Below are 12039 nucleotides of genomic sequence, written 5' to 3'. Positions count from 1 at the left end.
ATCAGAATGACACTGGAGCGCGAGACCTGCACTTACCCTCCACTGTGAGTTTTGCAGTAGAAGTTTTGCCTAAAACTTCAATTGTATAGTCATCCTCATCGTCAAACTCACAGCAGTTTATGACCAACATGTGCTTCTTTCCATCAATGATGGTGTCGTACTTTTGGTCCAAAGTTATGATATCAGCCCCTTTATACCACATGGCTTTAGGGACATCCTTAGTGATGGTGCATTCAAATTTACCCTGTTTCTTTTCCAGCACAGAAACATCCTTCAGTGGGACAACAAAGTCCATTTCGATTTCTGGTTTAAGGGACAACACAAGGACAGTACTTAAACAACATAAAAGACAACACAACAGATTGCATTAAGAAGCCAGTTTACATTGTACACCATAATGTTGTGCTTAAATTCAATCTTGTCTTGGTCAAAGTAGAAAAATGCTGTTGAGTGAAGAAAAAACTCCACAGGTTTGAAAAAAGGCCTTCATGGAAGTCCTGGAAAATTCTCAAGGAAATGGGAAAAAAACAGAAGAAATCTTCTTGTCAAGCTGTCATTAGTACATCAAACTCCAGAAGTTCAGGCTGGCCGTCCACATCTTGCTGTCTTCAATGTGACTGAAAGCATCAATCTTTTGTTCTTTTGAAATGAAATGTAGCTACTCCACCTTTATCTCGATGAGAACGTTCCTGAACATTATGGTGTTACAAAGAAACTGGTGACAGAAACATTTAACCACATATGGTACGAACATAAAATTCAGAGACATAAAGACACACATGTAACATCTACAGGACGATGGACACTATTACCCTGAAATTCACCCAAAAAAAGAAACTTCTGAACAGCTAACATAGTTCCACCACAAAATGTCCCAATATGAATAAAGAGTCAAGAATGATCGATTCAACTGGTCAACCCTTTGAATAAAGATGTGCGACCCCCTGTGATTCCCTGTAAAGGTTTGTTTAAATGCCAACAGAGCAGATGTTTTTATTTTTAGGATTATATGTTAGAATTATAGCACCCTGGGTTTAGTAAACTGCACACCAGGACCGCCATCCTACCTTTGACATTCAGCATTGCAGTTGTTGTGGCATTGAGGGCCTGGTAGGAGACTTCTCCAGCCTGATCCAACTGGCAGTCTTTCAAGATGAGTCGCCGCACGCCTCTTTCCATTTGGATATCGCATGTCTGGTAAGAACATTTATGTTTTGTTTTGTTTTGTTTAATTTAAGACAACGATTTGTTTCCATATTCTTAACATGTTGTGGGATCAGTGTGTTATGCAATATTTTATATGAGATTTTTGAAAACGTTTTAAATCTTACAGGGGATCTGGTCAAAACCTCTCCTTTGAGCTTCCATTGGCCTGGAACATCATCCTCAGAGATCTCTGTCTCAAAGGTAGCATCCTGCTTTTCAACCACTTCAACGCTGGCCAGTGGCCTCAGGATTTCAGCCTCACGCTCTGTGAACAATTTACGGTACTGATGAATCAACCTGTTAAAACTAATCTCTGTAAAGGAAATGTTTAAAGGAACGCAAGATAAACAGTTAACCTCCAAGAGTTAGCTTAGCTGTGTAGGTTCGTCCTTCAACTTCCAAGGAGTATTCTGCTACATCATCAGGCTGACAGTTTTTGATGGTCAGTTCCAGGTCCTTTCCATCCTTCTTAATCTCAATCTTGTCAGATGGAGTTATTGGATCTTCTCCTTTGAGCCATTTCCAATTGGGAGTGTCTTTGTACAGCTGACATTTAAATGTGGCACTGGCTTTTGGTTTGACGTGCTGGTCTTTTAGCGGTTTTACAATCCAATCCTTGATAATTTCTGTTGGAGTTAAACCATAATCTGTGTTTCTCAAAAACAACTAAATGAAATGTTATTGTTCTAATCATCAAATTTACCTACTTGCCAGTACACAAACTCCAGCATTAAAATGTTGGTGTGAAATATCTGATCTTACCTATTATTTTGACATTTGTGGTGGTCTTGACATCCTCCTGGCCCTCTACTTCACAGGTATATGTCCCAGCATCGTCCTCAGAGGAATTTTGGATGGTCACTGCATGCTGCAAACCGATGATGGTGATCTGAACCTTGCCATCTTTTTTCTTTAGGACTTCATTGTTCTTCTTCCAGATCACATCTTTCTCTTTGCTTAACTCGCAGGTCAGGTAGGTGTGCTGGCCCTTTATTGTCGACGTCTCCACCTCCAGCTCTTTCATCCACTTCACTGGGAGCTCTGGAATAAAGAAAAAAAGGCAATGAAGCCTAAAGACAGCTGAAAGACAACCTGTTACATTTAAAACATTTCAGAACAGAGTGTTACCTTCAACAATCAGCTTTGCTGTGCATGTTATCTCCTTGCCAGCATTCTTAGCCACACAGGTGTATTCGCCGGTGTCAGACAGCTGGACATCAATGATGTGCAACTTGCGATCCTTGCCATCGGAGGTGAACTTGTGCTTGGGGCTCTCACGCAGGTTACCTCCATCTTTCATCCAAGAAGTGACAGCAGTGGAAGGTGACACCTCACACTCAAAGACAGCAGATGATCCAATGGACTCAGCCTCCTTCAACACGATGTCCTGAAGCTTCTTGATGAATTTCAGTGGGACGGCTTTGAGTTTGAATCCTCCAAATGGTTCCTCTGGTGGTGGTGGACCCTTGCCCCCGGGCTTCATTCCACGGCCCCTGCCCTCTCCTGGGGATGGGGTCTGCTTGGCTGAAGTACAGTTTGTTCAATTGATTAAAACCAGTTTCTTTATTGTATCGCCATTAAGTTATTTATAACTTACGTTTAAGACCTCTGCCTCGGCCTCTGCCTGCTTCTTCTGCTGGCTGTCCCTCTGTTCAGAAAAATTCACAGTTAGTTTACTTTTGCTTTTGTCATTTAATGTTTTTTTAAGATGCCAGTGGGAGCCAATGTGATGTTTTTTTTAATGGATTTGAAGCTGTAACGTGATTTCCATGGAATACTAATGATTAAATGAATGAAAACTCAAACAGATGATGAAAAATGTATAATTACAACTTCACAATGACATGATGAATATGATTTGACAATGGCATGCAGGTGATGACCACATGTTCCAACAGGATGATGACAAACTATGGAACGACATCAGAAAGCATGAATATGACAGAGTGACACACACAGTGACAAGAAAACATTGAACAAAGTGATGGCGAATATTGTGTCAGGATGAGAACATGGCATGGTGAGGACGACTTAGATGAGAGCATTAAGGTTGAAATGAAGAGAGATGGCTCAAGGCAAAAATGGAGGGCTTTGTCTTGGTCACCACCCATTGAGTTGGTGCTGCCACCATCTCACCTCTTGTTGTGACCCCTGGAACCTCCAGAGCACCCTCCTCTCCTTCACCTTCCCAGTCCTCCGAGCCATAACTGTCCCGTGGAACCAATTCCCAACCCCAGGCTTCTTCTTCCTCCTCCTCAGCTTCTGCCTCTTCAAACTCTTCTTCAAATACTTCTTCCTCTGACTGGGTAGCAATCTTTTTCATTTGTACGGCTCCAGGTGAGATTTCCTTAACTGCGGGAATCTTTTCTTTTTCAGGCTTTACTGCTTCTGTGGTCTTTGCCTCCTGTGGTGATGGCTTTTTTGGAACCTTCTTCAGAGTCACAGCTTCAATGGAGTCTTTGGGTGAAACTTTCTTTGGAAGGGTTTTGAGTTTTTCAATGCTAGGCCTCCTTTCACTTGGAGCCGCTTCTTCTTTGAGCTTCTCTACTTGAGGTGATGGCGTCTTCTTGAGCTCTACCTTTTTAAGTTGTTCTACTGGCTTTAAAGCTACTTCCTCTTTTTCCTCCTTTGTCTTGGGTAAAACTCCCTTCCCCAGTTGAAGACCTTTGGGCTCCTCAGGAACTTTGTCGGGTTTCTTAACCACTGCTGGCTTAGGAGGAGTCTTTTCTTCTTGAACTGCTTCAACCCCCTTTGGTTTCTCTTGCTTAATTTCAGGAGCTTTAGGGATTTCAGGTTTCTTTGGTTTGGGCTCTGGTTCTTGTGCTTTTAATTTTTCATCACCTTTGCTACGTGGCAGCAGGTCAGATGGCTTCCGTTCTTTCTCTTCAGATGTTTTTTTCTCTGGTTCTGCCACCTCTTTTGGAGATTTGGGGACTGGCTTCAGCTTTACACTTTCTGTCTCGAGTTCAGCTGTTGGCAGCTTCCCTTTAGCACGTGTTTTGACATCTTCAGCCTTCCTCTCCGGACTTTTCTTTTTCTCTACTGGCTTTGGAATCTTGGCTGCCGGCTCCTTGACCTGCTCTGGAACCTCTTCAGATTTCTTTGGAAGTTCTTTGGGCTCCATCTGTTTGGGAATCCTTTCTCCCTTTTCGAAAGGAACAGTGGTTCTGTCTGGCCTGTCCTTGTCTTTTTTTGTCTCCTCCAAAGGTTTTGAAGGCTTTTCAAAGGGCTTCAGCTTGACTACTTCTGGTTCTGCTTCATCCAAAGGCAGCTTTTTCACCTTTTTTAGGGCAGCACTAGGGGGCACAGGTTCTTCCTCTGGTTTTGCTTTTGAAGTTTTCTTCAGTGAAATCTTGTCTTCTGGTTTTTCATCCTTGGGGGTGGGCTTCTGACGGGTCCATTTATCTTTAGGAGCTTCTTTTTCCTCATCCGGTGGGGGCTTTGTCACATCTGGCTTTTTCAATGCATCTGGTTTCTCCTTAGGCTTCTTTTCTTCCACGGGTCTTCTGGTGATAACGGACATCTCGACAGTTTCTTCTTTGTGTACCGTCTCTTCAATCTGAAAAACTGTAGTTTTGGTGACCTTCTGAGGTTTTTCTTCACCGTCCGGTTCTTGTGGTGGAGCCGAAGGAACCTTTTTCAGTGTGATGCTTTCATGCTCCTCCTCCACTTGCCTCATTACTCTGGTTGTTTTCCTTAATGTGGGAATCTCAAATGTCCCATCCTCTTCCAACTGAACTTTAGCTTTTTTGTGCGGAACCGTTTCTGAGGCGGCAGAAATGTGATGTTACTTTTGTGACATTACAGCACAGACACAGACAGACACAGGCTATAACTAGATGGTGACAATATTTCAAATATAAAAGGGGATTTAAAAATACTTTTTCTCAAAATTCATTTGAGGACGATACAAAATATTTAGTTCATTAAGAATTGTGCTTAGATCTTTAAATTACACCAGTTTTGCCTTCAATGAGAGCACTGCAATTTCCTAAAGCTTTTCTTTGTAATCATTCTGTTGCTGTGCATCAAGGCTCTGTTGAAAACTGTCTTAATCAACCTTCAGCTTTCAGCCACAATTAATGAAGGAGTCTGAACATTAAGATGGGCATTAAACCCTTTTGCACTGATCCGGATTTCATGTTTCACCACTTCTTTAAAGACAGCAAAGTCACATCTTGGACAGAGAAGAAAGGTGGTTTGAAAGAGAAGTTAAGGAAGCATCTATGTCAAAATGGAGAAACCTTCTTTGAACAGAGGTGGGAGTCTGGGACACTTTTCGTCCTCAATTTTCAATCCTGTTTTGACATCTGTAGTCAGCAGACTAGAATCCCATTATCTCCAGTAATAAACCATTAACAGGTCCCTCCACCTCTGATCTTCACCAAAATCCCCAACCAACTGAAGGAATCTTAAATAACTGGATCGTTGACATGTGAATCTGCTTATATCAGATTTAGTTACTTAACAAAACCATATTCCTTATTGTCAGGGTTCAACCAGTTATGCCCTCTTACGACCACCAGAGGGAACCCTCTCCAGAGTACTGATTGCATCTGTTACCTTCCTTTCTTCATGTCCCGTCGTGCATCTTCCACCCCTCTGATTTCACCAGCTATTTCCCATTCATGTTAATCACCATGCTGTATTTAACCTTGTTCTCCACTCTGCTCCATGTGAAGTCTTGAATTGTTCTGAAGTGCAATTAGTCCGAGCATTTATTCTCTGTTGCCTCTCTGCCTGCCTGTTTATTTGCCTCCTGCCTCACTCTTCGCTCTTGCCTGTTTCCTGACTATGCCTTGTCTTGTGTTTTACCTACTCTTCGTTACCATTAAACCATGTTGCGTACGGATCCAAACGTCTAGGCCTCTTTGTCACACTTGTCAGCAGTTGGAACTAAATAGAAGCTACTCAGATTAGCCGAGAAGCATCTTCAAGAACATCTGAAGAATAGAATTGTGTGAGAACATGACCTGAAGGATGGTATCTTCATAGACAATTCTTAACTAGCCAACTGCAGCCTGTAGAGCCAGAGATGTCACCCCCCGTTTTTAGGCAGTTTCTCTGAACTGATTTCGAGCTAAACTTACTTGAACCAAACATCTTTTTTTTTTTAATGAATTAATACTTTTCTTTATTCACTTCTTCCACATTGATGCACAGCAACAGATGCCTCTCTGAGATAAAGTCTAGAGAAGCAAACTCACTCTCTAAGTCAGTCTGCACCTCACTGAAACAGATGCTTTTAGGTCAAGTAGAAACAGAAAAAGCATTGTGCTGTTCACTTTGTACTTTTTAGGTTTTATTTTAAAAGATAATTGCATGTTAATTTATTTATTTATTGATTTTATTACTCCTGGTGGCTATAAGTTGTTCCAAAGTTAATCAGTGTGTGAATGTGTTTGCATGAGTGAATTGGACTTATAATATCTTTGGGCCTTGGAGTAATACGGTAAGTACTGTAAAGGCCATTTGCTATATGCCTGTGTTTTACTTGGATTTTTAAAGGTTTATAGCAGTGAAAATAGAGGAATCCAGTAAGGATTTTCTTTGGGTGCAACCTGGTTTTGAGTGTTGCTGTGTTTCGGGTAAGTTAAATCTTTGGTCCTACCTTTCTTGACTCCTCCTGGAGCTTGAACAGGTCCCTTGGTTTCATCTATTGCAGAAGTAGAGGTCAGAGAATTGTGAATTAGGACATGTAATTGAAACAACACTGTCTGGGGTTTAAGAGGGTGTTTTTTTGTAAGGTTCAAATGTGATAATGTGATGAAGACAAGGATGACAAACACAAAAAAGCAAAGCATGAAGACATGTTGTAAAGGTGATTTTATGAACAGACAAACACAAACTTTTTTTTTGTTTTAGTAAGGAATTAAGATGGGTAAAAGAAGAAGAAGATGAAGAAAGCTGACACTCCACTCTGACCCTTTAAACACCTCTACCTGTTTCAGGTGGTGTGAGTACTTTCACAGCTGGTTTCTCTTGTGTATCCTTTTTGGTAGCTACTTCCGGTATTGGCTCCGTCACTTCAGGTATATAAGCAAAAGAGTGAGCTAATGAAGCAAAGCATACTGTGAAAACACACATTATCTGTGGTTCTGCCTCCGTAATACCTGGCTTTGTTTCTGCTTGTGGAGTGACTGTCTTTTCCTGCTTAGCTTTCTCAGGAACCTTTTCGGTTTCTGGGACTTTCACAGGAACTTTTGGTTTGCTCTCTTGAAGGACAGAATAAAAAAACACATTAAACAGAAACTCCTCAGAAAAAACTTTATCCTGCTTTATTTTCATTAGTTTCACAAAATTAAGATGCTCTGAGCTACAATCTGCTGAAGAGTATCTACAAAGACAGACACAAAAAACAAACAAACAAAAACAACATGCCTTCTTGAATGGTAGCCGGCTTCACCGGAGCCTCCTTGACATCAGGGACAGTTTCCTTCTGCTTTACAGGAGCTTGGAAACGAAATAAGAAGACAGTCAGGTCCATCTGAGACCGACTGGACGAGCATCGACAGACAGAAACTATGACAAGTCAAAATCAAAGATCAAAAGATCCCGTCATGTTCTGCGTGAGCAAAGTGGAGTAAAAAAAAAAAAAAGAAAACAGGGTTAGTAAAGGTGATGAGTAAACCTCAATACACAGCATGAACTGTGTTGGTTTAGGAACCAAAAGAGGTGTCCTGGTGGATGGAGGACTGGAGAATGGGTGATACGACATGAAGGTATTCCAGTCTGAAAGCGTGCACCACACTGGTGCTCAAACGTGTTCAGGGATGATTTCCTTCTGTACCTGAGGGAGCGTTTGTTTCTGTGAAGCTCTGAACCTTTTGAGCTTTTTGTCTCATCAGAGTTTCATGCTTTGGAGGAGGCAAGGACTTAGTTTTCAAAATATCTGGCTCTGTTTTTGAAGGTTGGGTTTTGAAGACAGCAGTGTTGTCTGTTACTGAGGGTTCATGATGCAGTGATACACCGACCTGAACTTCAGTCTGTGGTGCTATGGATGTGCTTTTATCATCATGGAAGTTTCCCCTCTCTGGCTCTTTTTTCATAAGTTCTTGCTTGGTTCTTACTGGTTCTGTTCTCCTGGACCATTCTTCTGCTCCAACTGTTTCTCTGGATATTACTAGGGGGGCGGGTATCCCTGACATGTGTTCTGGTGTTGCTACCTGGCTACCTGTAGATTTGGTTTTATCCAAACTTTGTTTTGCCGTTTGGTGCGTCAAAGGAACTTCTTGAGTCCTCATCTGCTTCTCTGGAGCATCTTGACTTGTACTTTCTGCTACTGGATGTTTGTCAGTGGAGGCAACTTTGTCTGATTCTTTACAGTCTCTTAGATTCCTCAACCTTCTATCTGTCACTTCAACCTCCTCTGCTGAATTCTGCACTTCATCTTTAGTGAACTTTTGTGGACTTTTTACAGAGACATCACCTGACCTGAACTTTTCAGTGATTTCTAATACAACATCTTCAGATGTCTGTAGCCTTTTTTGTGCAGCTCTCATAACTGGAGAAACAGAAGTTTGGATTTCTCTCTGCTTCATGTTCAGAACATTATTAACAGACTCTGTCTGAGGCTGAAGGGTCAACTTTTCTGCAGATATAGAGTTTGATATCCCTTCAGTACCAGTTTGAGTTGTTTGTCTTGGCTCCCTTTGACTCAACATGTCTGTCTGGGTTACTGGAAAACAACTTACAGTGTCATCTCCATTGTCATCTGGTGTGGACTGAACTGATGTTCCTTCATCCAATTGGCTTTCTCGCCTAAGCTTTGTTGTCAAAGGTGAGGAAGATTTTTCATTCTCATCTTTAACCCGATCAGCTTTTTTGTTTTTTCCAAATGATTCCTGGGCGGTTTCAGTAGAACCCAGGGTATCTTTCTTGGTTCTACTTTGTTCTGGTTCTGTTTTCATATGAACAGCTGATCTGTATGGTGTCTTATTCTTAATTTCTCTGGACGGCGGGACAGAATATGCTTCCATCTTATAAGTTTCTGTTGAGGACTTGTCAGAAGATTCCTTTGAAACCATGCTGTCAATCTCATCCTGTCCTCTTAAGATTCCCTGATCAGCTTTCTTCTCTGTTATTTTATTGAGTTCCTCCAAGGTGCTTTCCTTTTTGTCTACTTCACAAGATGCAGTCATGCTTTGTATTTGATCTGTCACGAGTTTTTTGGTTTCCTGTTTCTTCATAGAAGTCATCTGAAAATCATAATGTGAACCTTGGACCACAGGATCCCGGAAACTTTCAGGTGTGATGCTCATCTGGTCTTTGGTTTGAATGTCTTCATCAACTTCTTCATATTCAAGGAGTTCTGATGTATCATGTTGGACAGCTTTACTGGGCCTGTGTTCCTTTGCAGCATCTGTCTGTAATTCCTCAGTTTGAGATGTCTGACCTTCTTTAACCTGAACTAACTGGAGTTCATCTTTAGTCTGAGACGACTGTCTCAACCTCTCTGTTCTTTTCATATCTCTCTCTAGATTTTTCTGCATTTCTTGCTCTAACATCGATTTTTCATTGGAAGCTACATCTCTAAATTCTCCTTCAGGTTCTTTTTTGGTCAGCTGTTCAACTTTTTGAGTTTTATCTTTCAGTCTTTGTGAAAGTATTGCTTCTTCTTTCTCTATGTTGTCCTTGCAGATCTTCTCTGCCGCAAAGTCAGGTTTGTGATCTCTGTTATGTTTCCTTACCTCTGGGTAAGTTGTCTTATGAGATTTAAGATCCACGTTGATGGTATCTGGTGGTTTCTGTTGGTCTAGAGCCTCAACTTTCTCAAACTCCTGTGTTTTCACCTCTGAAGAGCCATATTTATCAAACCCTCCTTGACAAGTCTGTGTTGACTCAGTTTCTGATGTTTTCTCAAGGATTTGGGGTTTCTCTGTTATATCTGTTATATAAGAGACATTTGCGTTATTTTCCTGAATACGTTTCACTAGCTCTTTTGCCTTAATGTGTTCAACTTTTGTCTCATTTTTGATTGGAAATTGCTTTGAAGTTGGTCTAATTTGAAAAGCTTTTCGTTCAGTTTCTAGAATGTTTTGGATTGGAGGATCCGTTTTGGTGACAGATAATTTTGTTACAGTTTCTGTTTCTTCAAGCTCTTCGAGACTCCCCTGCTCAGAATCAGCTCCTTCTCCATGAATTTGAACAGCTTTAGTTTCCGCTTTTTCTGTTTTCAAGTTTTTTACTGCTTCATAATCTGTGTTGAACTCAGATTTTTTATCCTGACGAGCAGGGGTTATTTTCTTGGATTTGGCTGTTATCTTGGAGATGTTTCTGTCTACTTTAGGACTTGTTCCTGCTTCCATACTTCTAGTTATTGAACCATCAGTAACAGATATTCTACTGTTTACCATAAACCCTTCATCAGTGAAAACCTGTGGGTCAAACTCCACGTGTTTCTCTTCTTCATCTTCATGGATCATCATGGGACTTTCGTGTTGAAGATCTGGTCTCTGTGAGATCTTCTCGATAAAGAACTCTGAGGATTTTAAAAGTTTTGAAGAGAAAGCACCATGTAGCGGTGCCAAGAGGTTAGAAAGAACAACACAAAGACAAAGAGTTACTCCATACATAAATAAGACATGTGAAATAAAAGAAAATGCTCCTCATATACCTCCATCTTGTCTCTTTTCTTTTGTCGCAGCAGAAGGGTGAAGAATCTGCTTGGGTGTGGCGTCAGTTTCTTAAAAGAATAATTTGTTTTGTTTAAAGTTTAAATTGTCTGGAATAATAGTTTATGAGCATGAAAATTATGAATTGAAATGCTGCCCTCTTATGGTTAAACATGGAGATGAAAGTGATGTTAGACCTTTTTCTGGTACCTTTGATTTCTTTTTGCGTGGAAATCCTCTTCTGCTCGGATTCGGCAACTACTAACACATTCGCTTCATCCTCAAATATTTTCCCTGTTTCCCTGGATTCAGATTTAACCTGAGAGATCGCCCCCTGCTGAATAACTTTTGCTGAGATGTCTTTGACAGGCTCTGGTGTCAATTCAGAGCTCACCGTCACTTCAGGCTTTCCAGATACTTTCTGTTTAATCATCACCTCAGATTTGACTGATTTTTCATGTTTTTCTGCTGTTAGCTCAACTTTCTGAACTGAGACTTTTTCTGTTGAAATTTGAACATCTGTTGTAGCTTCAGCAACCTTTTTTCTGCTTGTTGCTTCATATTCAGTAGTGTTTTTTTTCTGCACTTTTTTGTCCTTTTCTCCTGTTTTGCTTTCATCCTGTTTTCTTGCTTCTGTGCTGATAACAACTGGGGGTGTTTTGGTTTTCCCATCAACCTCCTCTGTCATCTCAAAGATCTTCTCCGTTTTGTCCTTTGCTGTCTTGTCTTGAGGCACAGACATTTCTCGTTGACTCTCTATTTCCCTAAAAAGCACAGCAGTGCTGCTCTGCAAAGACTCTTCATGTTCCCACGCCCCGGCTGTGACAGATACTTCCTCCATAACCGAGCGGACTTCCTGTTTCCTCATTTCTTCCGTCTTCACCAGAGTTATAGCTGAATTTTTAAGATGTGTTGAAGAAAAGGCGTCATGAGGCGGCGCCAAGAGATGAGAACCCAACACAGAGGCAAACACAAGGGGTTAGAGCAACACAGACACAGAAGAAGAGGTCATAAGGATGAAGGACCCAAGCCTCCATCAAATGTTCAGATGGTTAGTACCTTTCTGAGAAAGAGATACTTTTCCTTCTTCATCCTGGGGACGGATCTTCTTCACTTCAGCTTCTTTTAAAGAATTCGTCAATTTTTGAGAATGAAGAAAAGTCATTGTTAAGAAAAGAAAATGAGTTGAAAGAAAGACGCATTAGGAATAAAACCATTA

General features: G+C 41.0%; 1 protein-coding gene across 1 annotated transcript in view; it reads right to left on the bottom strand.

Moving 5' to 3' along the window:
* Positions 1-12039, bottom strand: part of ttn.2 (titin, tandem duplicate 2) — a 211120-nt gene that overhangs the window by 105308 nt on the left and 93773 nt on the right. Inside the window, exons 96-107 of the mRNA XM_036209774.1 lie at positions 10560-10687; positions 7655-7659; positions 7320-7606; positions 7149-7232; positions 6818-6862; positions 2804-2854; positions 2335-2730; positions 1969-2247; positions 1563-1832; positions 1332-1471; positions 1068-1194; positions 37-303 (exon numbers count right to left, since the gene is read on the bottom strand). Of these exons, the coding sequence (XP_036065667.1) occupies positions 37-303; positions 1068-1194; positions 1332-1471; positions 1563-1832; positions 1969-2247; positions 2335-2730; positions 2804-2854; positions 6818-6862; positions 7149-7232; positions 7320-7606; positions 7655-7659; positions 10560-10687 (2079 nt within the window). The remainder of the gene's footprint in view (positions 1-36; positions 304-1067; positions 1195-1331; positions 1472-1562; positions 1833-1968; positions 2248-2334; positions 2731-2803; positions 2855-6817; positions 6863-7148; positions 7233-7319; positions 7607-7654; positions 7660-10559; positions 10688-12039) is intronic.

This window comes from Oryzias melastigma, linkage group LG21, assembly GCF_002922805.2.
Source record: "Oryzias melastigma strain HK-1 linkage group LG21, ASM292280v2, whole genome shotgun sequence".
NCBI classification, from domain to species: domain Eukaryota; kingdom Metazoa; phylum Chordata; class Actinopteri; order Beloniformes; family Adrianichthyidae; genus Oryzias; species Oryzias melastigma.
This window is presented reverse-complemented; position numbering and strand designations above follow the sequence as displayed.